General features: G+C 50.1%; 2 protein-coding genes across 2 annotated transcripts; both read left to right on the top strand.

The window, feature by feature from the left end:
• The first annotated feature begins 17 nt into the window (after nt 1–17).
• Nucleotides 18–4,907, top strand: ttc24 (tetratricopeptide repeat domain 24). The gene is made up of 15 exons (XM_028425583.1): nt 18–155; nt 539–644; nt 721–952; nt 1,032–1,325; nt 1,396–1,597; nt 1,710–1,916; nt 2,032–2,160; nt 2,234–2,355; nt 2,470–2,547; nt 3,602–3,657; nt 3,736–3,809; nt 3,889–3,997; nt 4,105–4,133; nt 4,283–4,322; nt 4,403–4,907. Exons 3-15 carry the CDS (start codon nt 758–760, stop codon nt 4,512–4,514), a joined length of 1,647 nt encoding a protein of 548 aa, XP_028281384.1. The 5' UTR covers nt 18–155; nt 539–644; nt 721–757; the 3' UTR covers nt 4,515–4,907.
• A 745-nt stretch (nt 4,908–5,652) lies between these two features.
• LOC114448560 (gonadotropin-releasing hormone II receptor-like) lies at nt 5,653–12,879 on the top strand. Its single transcript, XM_028425585.1, has 4 exons — nt 5,653–5,875; nt 8,808–9,348; nt 10,566–10,767; nt 12,476–12,879. The coding sequence occupies exons 2-4, from the start codon at nt 8,809–8,811 to the stop codon at nt 12,877–12,879; spliced, it is 1,146 nt and encodes a 381-aa protein (XP_028281386.1). The 5' UTR covers nt 5,653–5,875; nt 8,808.
• Nucleotides 12,880–15,285: the final 2,406 nt, after the last annotated feature.

The raw sequence follows: 15,285 nt of genomic DNA, 5'->3' as shown, positions 1-15,285 counted from the left end.
CGCAGGAGGTAGTGGAGTTTTAGCTAGCTAGCAGCTGCTTCGTAACTTGACTCGTTAGAACCATTTATTGTATAAAACTGTATAAAACGCATTTATTGTGGGGCTACAGGTGAACAGGTAAACATAAGAGAGAGGTCATCTTCAACCCGGAAGTGGTGAGTGTTTGTTTTAGGCTTCTTGTTGCAGCTGTTCAAATTGTGAAAGTAATTCTCTTTGTTTATTTTTCTATTTAATTTAATTAAATTATTTCTTTATTTTGTGATTATTGAGTTCAACAGACTCATGATGTTATTAATTTATAACACATCTAAAAACATTTATAGCTAGTTTAATACACTGTATGTCTATGTAGTGTGTATAATTGCATAGTAAATAGTTTCCACCGTCAGTGAATCATTCTGCCTTTCTACCATAAGACCCACCCTGAAGGGAGATCATTGACGTTCAGCTGTCTCTGATAGACTCATAATAATAACAACAGGAAGGCCTGCAGGTCTGAGCTCATGTCATGTTCTCTGGTGGTCAACATCTCCTCCAGCAGAGGGCGCTGCCAGCTTTATGCTGCTGTGATAGAGTCTCTTTGTTTCTGATGGTCAGACTCAATGGACCGTTTAAAGATGTCACTGCAGATCCTGCAGGAAGTGGTAAGTGGTTCCTTAATCAAACACGTTATTGATGAAGGCAGCAGATGTTCAGCTGGTAACCTCTGTGTGTCTCCAGACTCCCCCCAGGTAAGCCTTCCCCCTGCAGATCCAACATGGCGTCTGACGCGTCCCCTCCTGGTGAGGAAGAGGTGAAGGTGAAGAGCAGCAGGAGGAGGAGCAGGAAGGAGGTGCAGAGGAAGACGGTGAACATCGAGGAGTTAACAGCCGCTGGTCATAAAGCTCTGCAGGAGGGACGGCCCGAGGACGCGCTGAGCTGCTTCAAAGACGCTCTGAGGGCCGCAGCACAGGTGAGGCCGTGGGGTCAGAGGTTACCACTGTAGTATCATACTAGTAAAATATTACCCATCAGGCTTTGCTGCCTTGCAGCTGCAAGATTCCCGGGTCCTCCGGGCCTGCTCCGTTAACCTAGGAGCAGCCTACGTGGAGGCAGGCCGACCTCAGAAAGGACTGGACCTCCTGCAGCGGGCTCATCCTGGTCCGAAGGCCAGCCGCCTCCCTGACCTACAGTTTAACATAGCCCTGGCCCATAATGCACTGGGGCAAAGCCGAGAGGCTGCTGCCTGCTTCCTGCAGGCAGCTCAGCTGTACAGGTCACAGGGAGACGGAGGCAGCGAGGGGGACGCCTGCATGGAGATGAGCCGCTGCTACAGCAGAACACAGGTACGAGGAGCAGAACCAGGACCAGGAGCTGTGCTGGTACAGGTGTGTCAGCTGGGTCTGTGTGTTACAGGACTGGTCTCTGGCGGCTCAGGGTTTCCTGCGGGCTGCAGAGAGTTACAGAGTGGCAGCCATGTTGGGTTGTGCAGCCAATGCCCTGAAAGAAGCAGGAAATCACATGACCCAATCCGATCAGTTCAGCCAGGATGACATCACCAGCGTCCTGACAGAGTGTCTGAGTCTGACAGACAGCATCACCGACCCCAGGACTCTGGGTAATAAAAGAATCGATCATCTGACTGTCTGACTGACTGACTGACTGATTGATTGATTGATTGATTGATTGATTGACTGATTGATTGATATGACCACGGCGCTGTCGTCCAGTGGAGCTGTACCTGTCGGTGGGCGTGTCTTACTGCCAGCTCAGGTGTTTCCAGGAGGCAGTGGAGGCCTTCCAGCAGGCTCTGGGTCCTGCAGCTCAGCAGCCCCCCTTGATGGCAAAAGTCCTGCACAACCTGGGAGCCGCTCTGAACTCTGTGGGCCAGTTCACCCCCGCTGTCGGCTACCACAGGCTGGCTGCCGGACTCTATGGTGAGACGCCGCCCCGATCAATCACCTTTCAAACAGATCAACCAGAATACCGATAACATCTGGAATCTTCTCCATGTTCTGAAGTGGTAAAGTACAGGTGTGTGTGTGTGTGTAGGCTCCCTGGGTTGCCGTGGTGACCAGGCACGGTGTTTCAGTAACTTGGCGTTTGCCTGCAGTCAGCTGGGTGATGAAGAGGAGGCAGCGGAGAGCCTCATCCTCGCTCTGCAGGGATTCAAAGACACTGGTAACTTCCTCACTCACAGCCTTGTTATAGTACCATGATCAGGTGATACCTGAGTGTGTGTGTGTGTCTGCAGAGGACCACCCGGCTCAGGTCCAGGTGTGTGAGTCGCTGGCCGAGTGTTACCTGAGGCAGAGGAAGCAGCAGAAAGCTGTTCAGCTGTACAAACAGGCTCTGAGCGCGCTCTCTCACTGCCAGGTAACTCCTGACTGAACCTGTGAGGTCAAAGGTCACATGATTGGAGTTCAGCCAATCAGATGGTTGCTTTCGCCTACATCATTCTAACCAATCACAGCTCACCTTCTTTTCCAGGACAGCGGTGCAGTTCAGGATCGACTGGTGGAGCGACTCACTGCAGCTCTGCAGCAGAGTTTGACTGTGAGTCTGCAGGTCTGAGCACAACACCTCAACACCACCCACAACACCAACCACAACACCGCCCACAGCACCACCCACAGCACCAACCACAACAACACCACAACACCAACCACAACACCAACCACAGCACCACCCACAGCACCTCAACACCACCACAACATCCACAACACCACCCACAACACCGCCCACAGCACCAACCACAACACCAACCACAACATCCACAACACCACCCACAACACCAACCACAACACCGCCCACAGCACCACCCACAGCACCAACCACAACAACACCACAACACCAACCACAACACCAACCACAGCACCACCCACAGCACCTCAACACCACCACAACATCCACAACACCACCCACAACACCGCCCACAGCACCAACCACAACACCAACCACAACATCCACAACACCACCGACAACACCAACCACAACACCGCCCACAGCACCAACCACAACACCAACCACAACACCAACCACAACACCACCCACAGCACCAACCACAACACCACCACAACATCCACAACACCACCACAACACCAACCACAACAACACCACAACCCCCACAACACCACCACAACAAAATCCACAACACCACCCACAGCACCAACCACAACAACACCACAACCCCCACAACACCACCACAACACCACCACAACAACATCCACAACACCACCCACAACACCAACCACAACACCACCCACAACATCATCACCACAACACCACCCACAACCCCACCACAACAACATCAACAACACCACCCACAACACCACCTCAACACCACCACAACAACATCCACAACACCAACCACAACACCACCACAACATCCACAACACCAACCACAACACCACCCACAACACCACCACAACATCCACAACACTAACCACAACACCACCACAACACCTCAACAACACCACCCATACCACCACCACAGCACCAACCACAACACCACCCACACCCACAACACCACCCACAATTCCACCCACACCCACAACACCACCATAACATCCCTGTTACAGCTGGTGTTGTTTTCATTAACTTGTGTGTCCTTCTCTTTCAGAGGCCACACCCCCTCAGGCCACACCCTCACAGGTCACCTGTTGGACATCATGTCAGGTATCATGTCACACCTGAGAACTTTGGGAGGTCATTGATCAGTTCTGGTTCATGGACCTGTTCTGCTTCCTGTCTCAGAAAAAGGTTCCTCACACAGACTGCAGGTACCGCAGCCAATCAGCAGTCAGACGCTCAGAGGAGGGAGGGGCCAGGTGAGTCTCGCCTGTCGCAGGTTGCTGATGTGTTCACCTCCAGCCGGACATGTGGTGACGTTGAGCTGTTCTTGAACAGGATCAGAGCGGGAGGCCACACAGAATGTAGCGGAGCACTCTGGGTCAGCAGGGGGCGGAGCCACAGAAATACGTGACGCATACATGAGCGCGGCACCTGGACAGGCCAGGTAACACGCTCACAGATACTGAATACATACAAACAGTATGAAGGCCCACGGACCTGAAGTGGGCCCTGACCCACAGGTTGAGAAACTGTTTATCTCTGTGTTTCCAGTTCAGACCAGTCGGACCAGCTGCAGCACAGTGAGTCCTCCACACACTCGCACACATCACCTGATGCACCTGGTCCACACCTGGTCCTGATGGGGGAACCAGCGCTGTGAGCAGGTGCATCAGACCTCTCAGGTAACTGCAGGACATGGGGGTGCTGACGTACCTGTGTGTGTTTTCAGGTGACCTGTGGTCGGACAGAGAGAACGCACACACCGACAGGTGACTGACAGCTGTCAATCACACCACTCATCAAATGTTTCTCAAGGATACAAACTAATGTTCCTGTTGTTTTCTTCTAGTGACGCCTCATTGGCTCAGGAACCACAGGCCACGCCCACCAGCCCAGGTGACATCAGAGAGTCCACGTCCCCTCTGTCCAGGTGGAGGTCTCGGTTCTGCCTGCTGATGTAGCGCTCTAATTGGGCAGTTAACAGATGAGCAGTCTGAGGGAGGTGAGGACTGTTTCCATGGAAACGCTGTCACAGAGAGTGGGGGACAAGGCTCCTTTAGTTGGACTCTTTAAAAGGTCCGACTAGTCCAGGTGATAATGAGACCAGCAGAGTCTGATCCACATCTGATCCTTTGCGGTGAGAGTGAGTGAGAGCGGCGTGGAGCAGCTCTGACTTCCTGCGGCGGGTCCAGATGGATTCTGATGTTTTATTCATCACAGCGTCGTTCTGCTGAGGCAGCAGCCGGGTGCAGCAGCAGCTGCTGCGTTACTGTGTCAGACTGCAGGAGCATCAGGCCGGCAGCATCACCGCCCGCCATCAGCACGCCGCTGTCTGTAGCAAAATGTGACTGAAAGGGGATTGATAGGGTTAACGATGATGATTAGACAGAAAGCACTGATCAATCACCAACACTGGAAACATAGAAATGCATGAATTCAAACAGATTTGAATCTATTCAATATAATTCCATTGTTAAATAAGATTAAAGCTGTGATGTAAGAGGATGATTGATTGATTGATTGATTATTGGTTAATGTCTCACATCAGACTGCAGATAACATCTGAATCTGTTGATAAACTGTGAAGGCAGGGGATTCCTCAGCATGAAACAACCTGGATCAGAGAAACACACCCACTGAGCAGCACACACACACACACACACCCACTGAGCAGCACACACACACCCACTGAGCAGCACACACACACACACACACACTGAGCAGCACACACACACACACACACACCCACTGAGCAGCACACACACACCCACTGAGCAGCACACACACACACACTGAGCAGCACACACACACACACACACACCCACTGAGCAGCACACACACACACACACACACACACACACTGAGCAGCACACACACACACACACACACACCCACTGAGCAGCACACACACACACACACACACCCACTGAGCAGCACACACACACACACACACACACACACTGAGCAGCACACACACACACACACACACACACACTGAGCAGCACACACACACACACACACACACACACTGAGCAGCACACACACACACACGCGCTCAGAGCTGTAGCTCCTCCTTCGTGCTGCAGTCCGTCTGGAGGTTTGTCTTCAGTCTTTCTCAGCAGTCCTTTGAACTTGCTGCTGCTGCAGCTTCTGCTGAGGATCCTGAACCAGTCCAGATTAGAACAGGTTCTGGGTTTTGGAGGTTCTTGTGGCTTCTCTGGGCGTTCCTGCTGTGTTGGACTGCAGGGGGAACATGAGGAGGACAGCAGGAGAACAAAGGAGTCCGACCTGAGGAGGAGAAACGAACACGGCTGCTGAGCAGGTGAGAACTCTTTCACAATAAAAGTCTGGAGACGTGTGTGTGTGTGTGATGGAATTTGATCACCTGCTGTGTGTGTGTGTGTGTGTGTGGACTGCATGTGTTTCACTGCTCTAAGTTTCCATCCATCCAGCCGCAGCTCCTCACTGTGTGCTGTTGTGTTGCTGTTGTGTTGCCGTTGTGACTCTGACTTGTTTAAATGATGTGATCAAAGGTAAACAAACGAAGCCGGACACAGGATCCTCTGATTTAATGTAGCTCCTAACTTTACTGTGGAAGGAGCAGCTGTGTGTGACCCACTCTGTGTTTGTCCAACAGGTTGTCATGGTGATAAAACTCCACAAGCTCAAATAGAAAAACTGAAAATTCAAATCATAAAGACTCCGGGAGAAGCTCCAGGTCCGTACAGAACTCTCAGAGTGTGTGATGGAAGGTGTGAACAGGGTGTGTGTGTGTGTGTGTGTGTCAGCCTGTCCGCTGTCAGTGGGACAGTCCAGGTGTGGTTCTGCTGGATGAATGAGCTGCTGAGGCAGACCTCCCAGCATGCACTGGTGCAGAGTTATGTCCGCAGTGTATCCTCTGCCCTGTGTGTGTATCCATCACCAGAATATATACATCAGCCTATCAAACACAGGGGGTGGGGCCCGGGGGGGGGGGGGGTCTGCAGTGACAGAGGAGGCGGTTGCCAAGGTGATATAATGAACACACACACTCACACACACATCCACGCTGGTGCTGGAGCCAAAAATAACCACATATCACTTTGTGGTGTAATTTAACCTCAGGGTGTGTGTGTGTGTGTGTGAGTGTGAGTGTGTGTGTGTGTGTCTGTGTGTGTGTGTGAGTGTGTGTGTATGTGTGTGTGTGTGAGTGTGTGTGAGTGTGTGAGTGTATGTGTGTGTGTGTGTGTGAGTGTGTGTGTGTGTGAGTGTGTGTGTGTGTGTGTGTGTGTGTGTGTGTGTGTGTGTGAGAGTGTGTGTGTGTTGTGTGTGTGAGTGTGTGTGTGTGTGAGTGTGTGTGTGTGTGTGTGTGAGTGTGTGTGTGTGTGTGAGTGTGTGTGGTTATAGGAGTGTTTGAAACGCTCACAGTGACACACAGCGCCGCTGCTCCGTCTCACAGCTCCAGCCTTCTTCTCATGGACAGGTTTTGTTGGAGTCTCTGATAAGGACGTCTCCGTCCTCTCAGACCCTTCGTCTCTGAGGCAAAGTCCTCTCTGCCTGTGTCATGACATGACGTCTCCACAGGAACCTTTCATTATTAGTCTAACAATGCATGAAGCCACTTCCTGATGACATCACAGCGCATTGTGTGCATTTCCATAGTTACACATACTGATGATGCATGACACCCCCGTCCAACCAAAGAACCACACAAAAGAAATACTTAGAGCATGTTGAAGCGAGGCGTCTGGACTTGTAGAGTTTTCTAGAAGACGTTTCGCTGCTCATCCAAGCAGCTTCATCAGTTCTAACTGTTTGGTGGGAAACATGGTTTATATGTGGTCACAGACCTATGTGGGTGGGTCTGGGTAAAAACTGAAAAAACTGAAAAAACAATAGCACTAAATGTTTCTGATGAAGCTGCTTGGATGAGCAGAGAAACGTCTTCTATAAAACTCTACAAGTCCAGACGCCTCGCTTCAATCTTCTCTACGTATGATGACCTGTGGGTCAATCAGGCGACCCTGGAGCCCTGGAAGTGACTAACACGTACAGGACAACAAAAAGAGACAGCACAAAAGCCAAGACCAGCACCAGAGACAGCACACACCAGGCAGGAAAACAAACCGCCAGCCAATCACAACGCAGGAAAGAAGAACAGGAAGTAAAACAAAACCAAATTTTTCTGACTTTTCTTACCCATAATTCTCTTATAACATCACATGACTGAGCTCTCAGTTTCAAATCATCAACCTTTTATTTAGTAAGGCAGGCGACGTTCAAGGCGCCATGTTGTGATGTCACAGTGCGTCCCAACAGGGTGTGCAAACCACACGAAAAGCCTCCAAATGGCACACAGAGGGTTAAATCTGAAAGGCTTCAGCTCATCTAATACTTCTTTAATATCCAGCCGTTCATGAACACCCGGGTCAGCGCCTGCAGGTCTATCTGAGGTCAGACGAGGCAGCGACCCTGAGCCACGCTGTAGATCTTACCGTTATGACGTTAACTTGATAGTAACAGAAGGAGAACAGGCTCAGTGAGTCCGTGTGGACTCAGCTGCTGCAGGTGAACCTGATCGGCCCACTGTGTTCTGTTCTGTTGGAACAACAGCACTGACTCAGAGCCGAGCTGCAGGCGGTCAGCACCTCCTCTGAGGAACCCTGCGGCACACGCTCAGCAACCAGGCAAACACTTCAATATGAGCGGCTCAGGTGGCGGAGTGGCTCGTCCAATAATCAGTGTGTGTGTCTGTGTGTGTGTGTGTGTGTGAGGCAAACAGTGAGGCTCTCTATAAACACTGCAGGAAGACGGTGTTATATAAACACACAGCCACTTGAGACGGCAGTGAAAGGACAGCATTGTTTCCTCCACAGTCTTTCTGTCTTTCACAAGACACGACTCCCTGATCCCTGATGAGCACGGCTCCTTCACAATAAGAGCTGATGGAGAGGCGCTGGTAGATAAGGACGACAGGTGGACAGGTGATCAGCGGCGTCCAATCAGAGCCCAGCTGATTCTGTTACAGTCAAACAGGAACAAAGAAGAGCGGAGAACCCTGACAGCGGCTGCTGATGTGAGGACAAAACCCTGCAGCCTCTGTGAGGGCTCCACAGGTCTGATCGCACCTCTGCGCCTTACGCCTTGTGTCTGTCAGGCAAAACTCAGGGCACGCAAACCAGACTAGGCTTACACTGTCCGCGTGTCTTTGTGCTAAGCTAAGCTACACCCTGCTCTCACCCTTCCTGACATCAGTCTCTTCTTCTCCGCTGCAGAATGTCAGGTAACTGGTCCATCCTGAGGCTGACATCCTTGGCTCCGCCCATCAGCACAGTAGACCCGCCCCCTTCCAACACCTCCCAGTATCCCTCACTCACAGAGTGGGAGGCTCCCAGTTTCACGCGGGCTGCTCAGTTCAGAGTTGGAGCCACCTTTGTCCTCTTCCTGTTCGCCGCCTGCAGTAACCTCGCCCTATTGGCCAGCGTGTGGCGTGGGCGTGGTCGTCGGCTGGCGTCTCACCTGCGTCCGCTGATGCTGAGCCTGGCGTCAGCGGACCTGATGATGACTTTTGTGGTGATGCCTCTGGACGCGGTGTGGAACGTGACCGTGCAGTGGTACGGCGGGGACGCCCTCTGTAAGCTGCTCTGCTTCCTGAAGCTGTTCGCCATGCACGCCTCCGCCTTCATCCTCGTTGTCATCAGCCTCGATCGCCAGCACGCCATCCTTCACCCGCTGGACGCTCTGAACGCACACCGCAGGAACCGACGCATGCTGCTGCTGGCCTGGAGCCTCAGCCTGCTGCTCGCATCCCCACAGGTAAACAGCAGACAGGTAAACACCAGCCCAGGAAAACAGCAGCACAGGTAAACAGCAGCACAGGTAAACAGCAGACAGGTAAACAGCAGAACAGGTAAACAGCAGCACAGGTAAACAGCAGCACAGCACAGGTAAACAGCAGCACAGGTAAACAGCAGACAGGTAAACATCAGCACAGGTAAACAGCAGCACAGGTAAACATCAGCACAGGTAAACAGCAGACAGGTAAACACCAGCACAGGTAAACAGCAGACAGGTAAACAGCAGACAGGTAAACACCAGCACAGGTAAACATCAGCACAGGTAAACATCAGACAGGTAAACACCAGCACAGGTAAACACCAGCACAGGTAAACATCAGACAGGTAAACACCAGCACAGGTAAACATCAGCACAGGTAAACAGCAGCACAGGTAAACACCAGCACAGGTAAACACCAGCACAGGTAAACAGCAGCACAGGTAAACATCAGACAGGTAAACATCAGACAGGTAAACATCAGACAGGTAAACAGCAGACAGGTAAACAGCAGACAGGTAGATTTCAGAGGGCGTTGTCTTTAAAACCTCACTATTTAAATAAAAGGGAAAATACTTGAATAATCAATATTGATTGACTCAGGTGAGTTACCGTACAGACTTTATTTACATTTATGTTGGTGTTGGTGTCGTTTGTACGAAGTCGACACAAAACAAATAATCAGAGCATAATTCAGCGGCTTCTCTTTGTCCTGATATTCCTGAAGTCCAACGACCTGCAGAGAAAACTGAGGCAGGATCAGAAACGCTCCAGCTGACGGATCAATAACCTCTGTGACCAAGCTGCTGCTGAATATTCTGTTTTCATATGTATGAGATGATAATCGGGCTGAAGGGCAGAGAGGAGAAGCTGCTGCTCGGCATGAATGTGTGATGAGAGTGTCACATGATCACCAGACTTCCTGCCAGGGACCAGCAGCAGGCAGAGCTCCTGCTGCTGGTCCCTGGTCCAGGTGATCCAGGTGAAAGTTCCTGCGGTAAATCCAGCCCCGGCTGTCCGAGCATTAAATCCCTGCAGGAATGTTCTGCTTCCCGGATTAAAGGTGTGGAACCTCCTGCTGTTAGCTCGGGCTAACTGCTCCCCTTGGTTTCTATAAGGAATGCTAACAATGCTAAGAGGCCAGCAGCTCCTAAACCAGGCCTCTGACACAGAGTCACGGTGTCCGTGTGTCCCTGCAGCTCTTCATCTTCAGGACCATCCGGGTGGAGGCCGTGGACTTCACCCAGTGTGCGTCTCACGGCAGCTTCAGGCAGCACTGGCAGGAGACCGCCTACAACATGTTCCACTTCACCACGCTGTACGTCGTCCCCCTGCTGGTGATGAGCTGCTGCTACAGCCGCATCCTGCTGCACATCCACCTGCAGCACCTGAGAAACAAAGGTAAGCACAGCTACACCTAAAACCAACAGCTACACCTAAAACTACTGCTGTGACACACCCTCAACTACGCCTAAACTACATCTGTAACACACCCTAAACTACGCCTAAACTACACCTGTAACACACACTGACCTACACCTGTTACACACCCTAAACTACGTCTAAACTACATCTACAACACAATTCAGTTTTCAATTCAGTTTTATTTATATAGCGCATATTACAATCAGACATTGTCTCAAAGCGCTTCACAGGAACCCCCCTAAGAGCACTGTGGCAAGGAAACACTCCCTTTAAGAGGAAGAAACCTTGAGCAGGACCCGTCAACTTAAGGGGGAACCAGTCCTGCTGCTAGTCAGAGAGGATGAGGGAGAGAGAGAGAGAGAGAGAGAGAGAGGATGAAGGAGAAAGAGAGAGAGAGAGAGAGAGAGAGAGGAGCAAACATGATACAAACATGATACAGTACAGAGCAAACATGACAGCAAGATGAAACAGTGATTATATTGTAATAGATATCTATATATATCGTCGGTCCATAAGTAGGAATAGTCATTTGATAGTAAAGATGAGCAGCAGGGGCTAGTGAAGTCGATGAGCACAGGAGAGACTGCAGGTCAGTATGCAGGTCTTGAGACCTGCAAAGAGAGAGAGCGAGAGCGAGGCACAGAACTACAAGGAAGACAGTTAACACAGATTATGAGACGTTATTACCCAGTATGATCCAGACTAAGGAGAGTGGAGGAGAGGTCAGAGGGTGTTCAGAGGATCGTGTTTGTGCCCCCCGACAACATAGAGCAAGAGAGACTTCACGGGCCGGACTGCAGGTCAGCATGCAGGTCTTGAGACCAGTGTGAGCCAGACTAAGGAGAGAAAAGGAGAGGTTAGAGGGTGAGAGGGAAACTGCTCAGTGGATCATGTTTGTGCCCCCCGACAGCGTAGGCCTAGAGCAGCATAGCTGTGCTACACACTAGGTCTAAGGCTAACTGTACGCCTTACTAAACAGAAAAGTTTTAAGTCTAGTCTTAAAGGTGGAGGCAGTGTCTGCCTCTCGGACCCAGATTGGTAACTGGTTCCATAATAGCGGTGCCTGATAGCTGAAAGCTCGTCCTCCCATTCTACTTCTATGAATCCTAGGAACTACAAGTAAACCTGCACTCAGAGATCTGAGTGTCCTGTTAGGAACATATGGTACAATCACACTGACCTACACCTGTAACACACCCTAAACTACGTCTAAACTACATATACAACACACACTAACCTACACCTGTAACACACTGACCTACACCTGTTACACACCCTAAACTACGTCTAAACTACATATACAACACACCCTAAACTACACCTGTAACACACTGACCTACACCTGTTACACACCCTAAACTACGTCTAAACTACATATACAACACACCCTAAACTACACCTGTAACACACTGACCTACACCTGTAACACACCCTAAACTACACCTAAACTACACCTGTAACACACTGACCTACACCTGTAACACACCCTAAACTACACCTAAACTACACCTGTAACACACTGACCTACACCTGTTACACACCCTAAACTACACCTAAACTACACCTGTAACACATCTGAATCACAGTGGTAATTTGGTCATTTTTAGTTGCTCCCATGGATGCAGTTTATGGAGTGTGTGACATCACAGTGTGACATCACTGATATAGCCCCTCCCTTTCTCAGCAGGTGAATCGCACCTGCGCCGCAGCGGCACCGACATGATCCCGAAGGCCCGCATGAAGACCCTGAAGATGACGGTGGTCATCGTGCTGTCCTTCGTGGTGTGCTGGACTCCGTACTACCTGCTGGGGATCTGGTACTGGTTCCAGCCCGACATGCTGCGCGTCACCCCCGAGTACGTTCACCACGCCCTCTTCGTGTTCGGCAACCTGAACACCTGCTGCGACCCCGTCATCTACGGCTTCTACACGCCGTCCTTCAGGGCCGACCTGTCCGCCTGCTGCCGCCGGACCAGGAGCAACATCGAGGCCTCGCCGCGCTCCGTGGGCCGACACTCTGTCCGGCGGGATCCTCACAGCGAGGAGCACGGACCGCGGCCTGCAGCCAATCAGGCTGCATCTGACTGAGACTGACCAATCAGAGGACAGCACTGTGATCAATGCCTCATATTTAAAGTGATTATTTTGTGTTTATATTTTAATCACTGAGAATCAGAATAAAGCCGTTAAACAGAGCGCTGACGTCTGAGAAAAACATTCCTGAAGACGTTAACCCTTCATTTCCCCACAGCTGCTGAGTTTAAAGTGAAGTAACTTCCTGTTTCTTCAGCTTTAAAGTGAATCGACTCATTTTCTGTTTGAAATTCTGTTTTATTTGGTTTTTATGTGTCGACAGAAACAGAAACAGAAACAGTTCATCACAAACACACAAACACACCGTCAGGATGGAAACAACTTCACACTGTGGCTCATCCTCAGCTGAACTCTCTCTGTCCCTGTTTGTGTAAAAAGCAGTTTAAAGCTTTGGGGTGCTTTTATTTTTTATGACACATTAAAAAAATTAAATGTTTGGAGAGAAAAGAAATCAGTAACATTAAAGCATCATCACTTCTCTCATTGGTTCTAGCCTCACTACGAGCTCTACGTCTTAGTTTTAGTCTCTACGTTGTGTCGACAGCAGGCGTCTGAATTTAACTCGAACATCCTCCGGTGTCAGACGTCCCCACACCGACGAGCTGCGGAGCAGTTTCAACACACACATTACTGTTCAATATGGCTGACGTCCATCAGACGGCCTGAGCGGGGTTCAAACTCCGCCTCCAGCCGAAAACAACGTTCACATTCTACAAACATTTTCACATCATTCAGCTACGAACAAAAGAAAAAAGTCCAAAATATAAAAACAGGAAACAAACGCTCATAATTATAATATTAGCAATAATATTAAAAATCTTCCTTTTGGCAGAGTTTCCTCGTCACCGCCGAACGGCAGCGACGGAAAAATAAGACGGAACTGAAAGAAGAAAGTTCTAGAAAAAGAACAGCCGAAATAATCAAACACGCCGATCGCTCCCAACGCCAACGTGACCTCTGACCCAGAGGACCCACACAACGGTGCTCCACTGCAGTCAAAGCAGGACAACAGTGGGAGGTCAAAGGTCACACGCTGAGCGAGCGCACAGACTCTCCGAGCAGGTCGGAGTCATGTGGTCGACGTGTTTCTGTTTTTATTTGGTCATTAAACTGCGAAGCTTCATCATGTTATAATCTATGAAAATATAAATTCACCTCATTCTCCGTGTTCATCTGAAATACTAAACGTGGCGGCGAGTACTTCTTTTGGTTTGTTTGTTCTTCGACGATGCAAACAGGAAGCAGCGTGAAAACAAACACAAAATGGAGGAAACTTGTTTTTTTCTTTGGACGTCGTTCAGCTTGTTTTTAAAGAATATTTGGATGAAACTACGAAAGCTGCTACGTGTGCTCTTCATCTACAGGAAACTCAATTCACACATTATAAAACATCAGAGGTCAGTTTAAACATGGCCGACAGCTCCGCTCACACACACACCTGCAGGCAGGAGACAGGAAGCGGCCGCTCCTCGCCAAAATAAACTTTAAAACATTAAAACTCAGGACAGAAAAGCGCTGGGACGTCCCGCACAGAGGCGCCCAGAGTGTCCAAACTTTCCTGTTTGACTGACTGACTGCAGAGGGAGGCAGCGTCTCCAGAAGTCGGTCCACTTCAAACTAAACGTGACTCCTCTGCAGTTAAAGGTTCAGGCCGTCCAACGTCTCCAGTGCACTTCAGGACCCAAACCATTCAAACAGAACTCTGGACTGAGGAAGGACTCTGAGCCAATCAGCTGTAAGTCTGTGGTGGCGATCTAAACTGTGTTTAGATCACAAATCTAGAGAGGACAGGTGTGGACTGGAATGAAAGCCTCAGGAGGCTCTTTAAGTTTTGGGGAGCGCATCTTTGGACTTTGATGGAGTTTTTGAGTAGACTAGCAGAAACTCCAACAGAACCACAAACAGGATCTGCACCGCAGGTGATGCTCTGGACCAACTACAACTCATCTAGAACACCAGAACATCATTCAGGCACAGAACCAGAATGAAGGACTCTCCATAAAGAGGAAAGTCAGACTCTGGGGACCGAACCTTTGGAATCGGTCGGGCCTACAAGAAACCTTAAGATCCTTCAAACCGCTCGGGTACAATTTTTGATCTTGAAGGTTGTGACTGGAGACAAAACTAACATAATAAGCATCACACCGCCATTCTGCTGCAGAGGACGTGTGTCGGAGGTCTTTGGACTGGTTTTGTGTGAGGGGTACCTGTCACTGAATCCTACATTTGAAACAGATTTGAGGTCTCTGAAGCGACACTGGAGGAGGTGTTGGAGTCAGCCGTTAAAAGCTCAAAGGTCTCTCAGATCCTCCTTTCTCCTGGAGGAGGACCGCAGTGGACAGGTCCATCAGAGCAGGAGGTTCAGAGGAGGACATTCATGGTTCACAGGGGCTCCTGGTG

This window comes from Parambassis ranga, chromosome 16 (assembly GCF_900634625.1).
Source record: "Parambassis ranga chromosome 16, fParRan2.1, whole genome shotgun sequence".
Classification (NCBI taxonomy): Eukaryota; Metazoa; Chordata; class Actinopteri; family Ambassidae; genus Parambassis; species Parambassis ranga.
The sequence above is the reverse complement of the archived record's forward strand: the minus strand, read 5'-3'. Positions and strand labels throughout refer to the sequence as shown.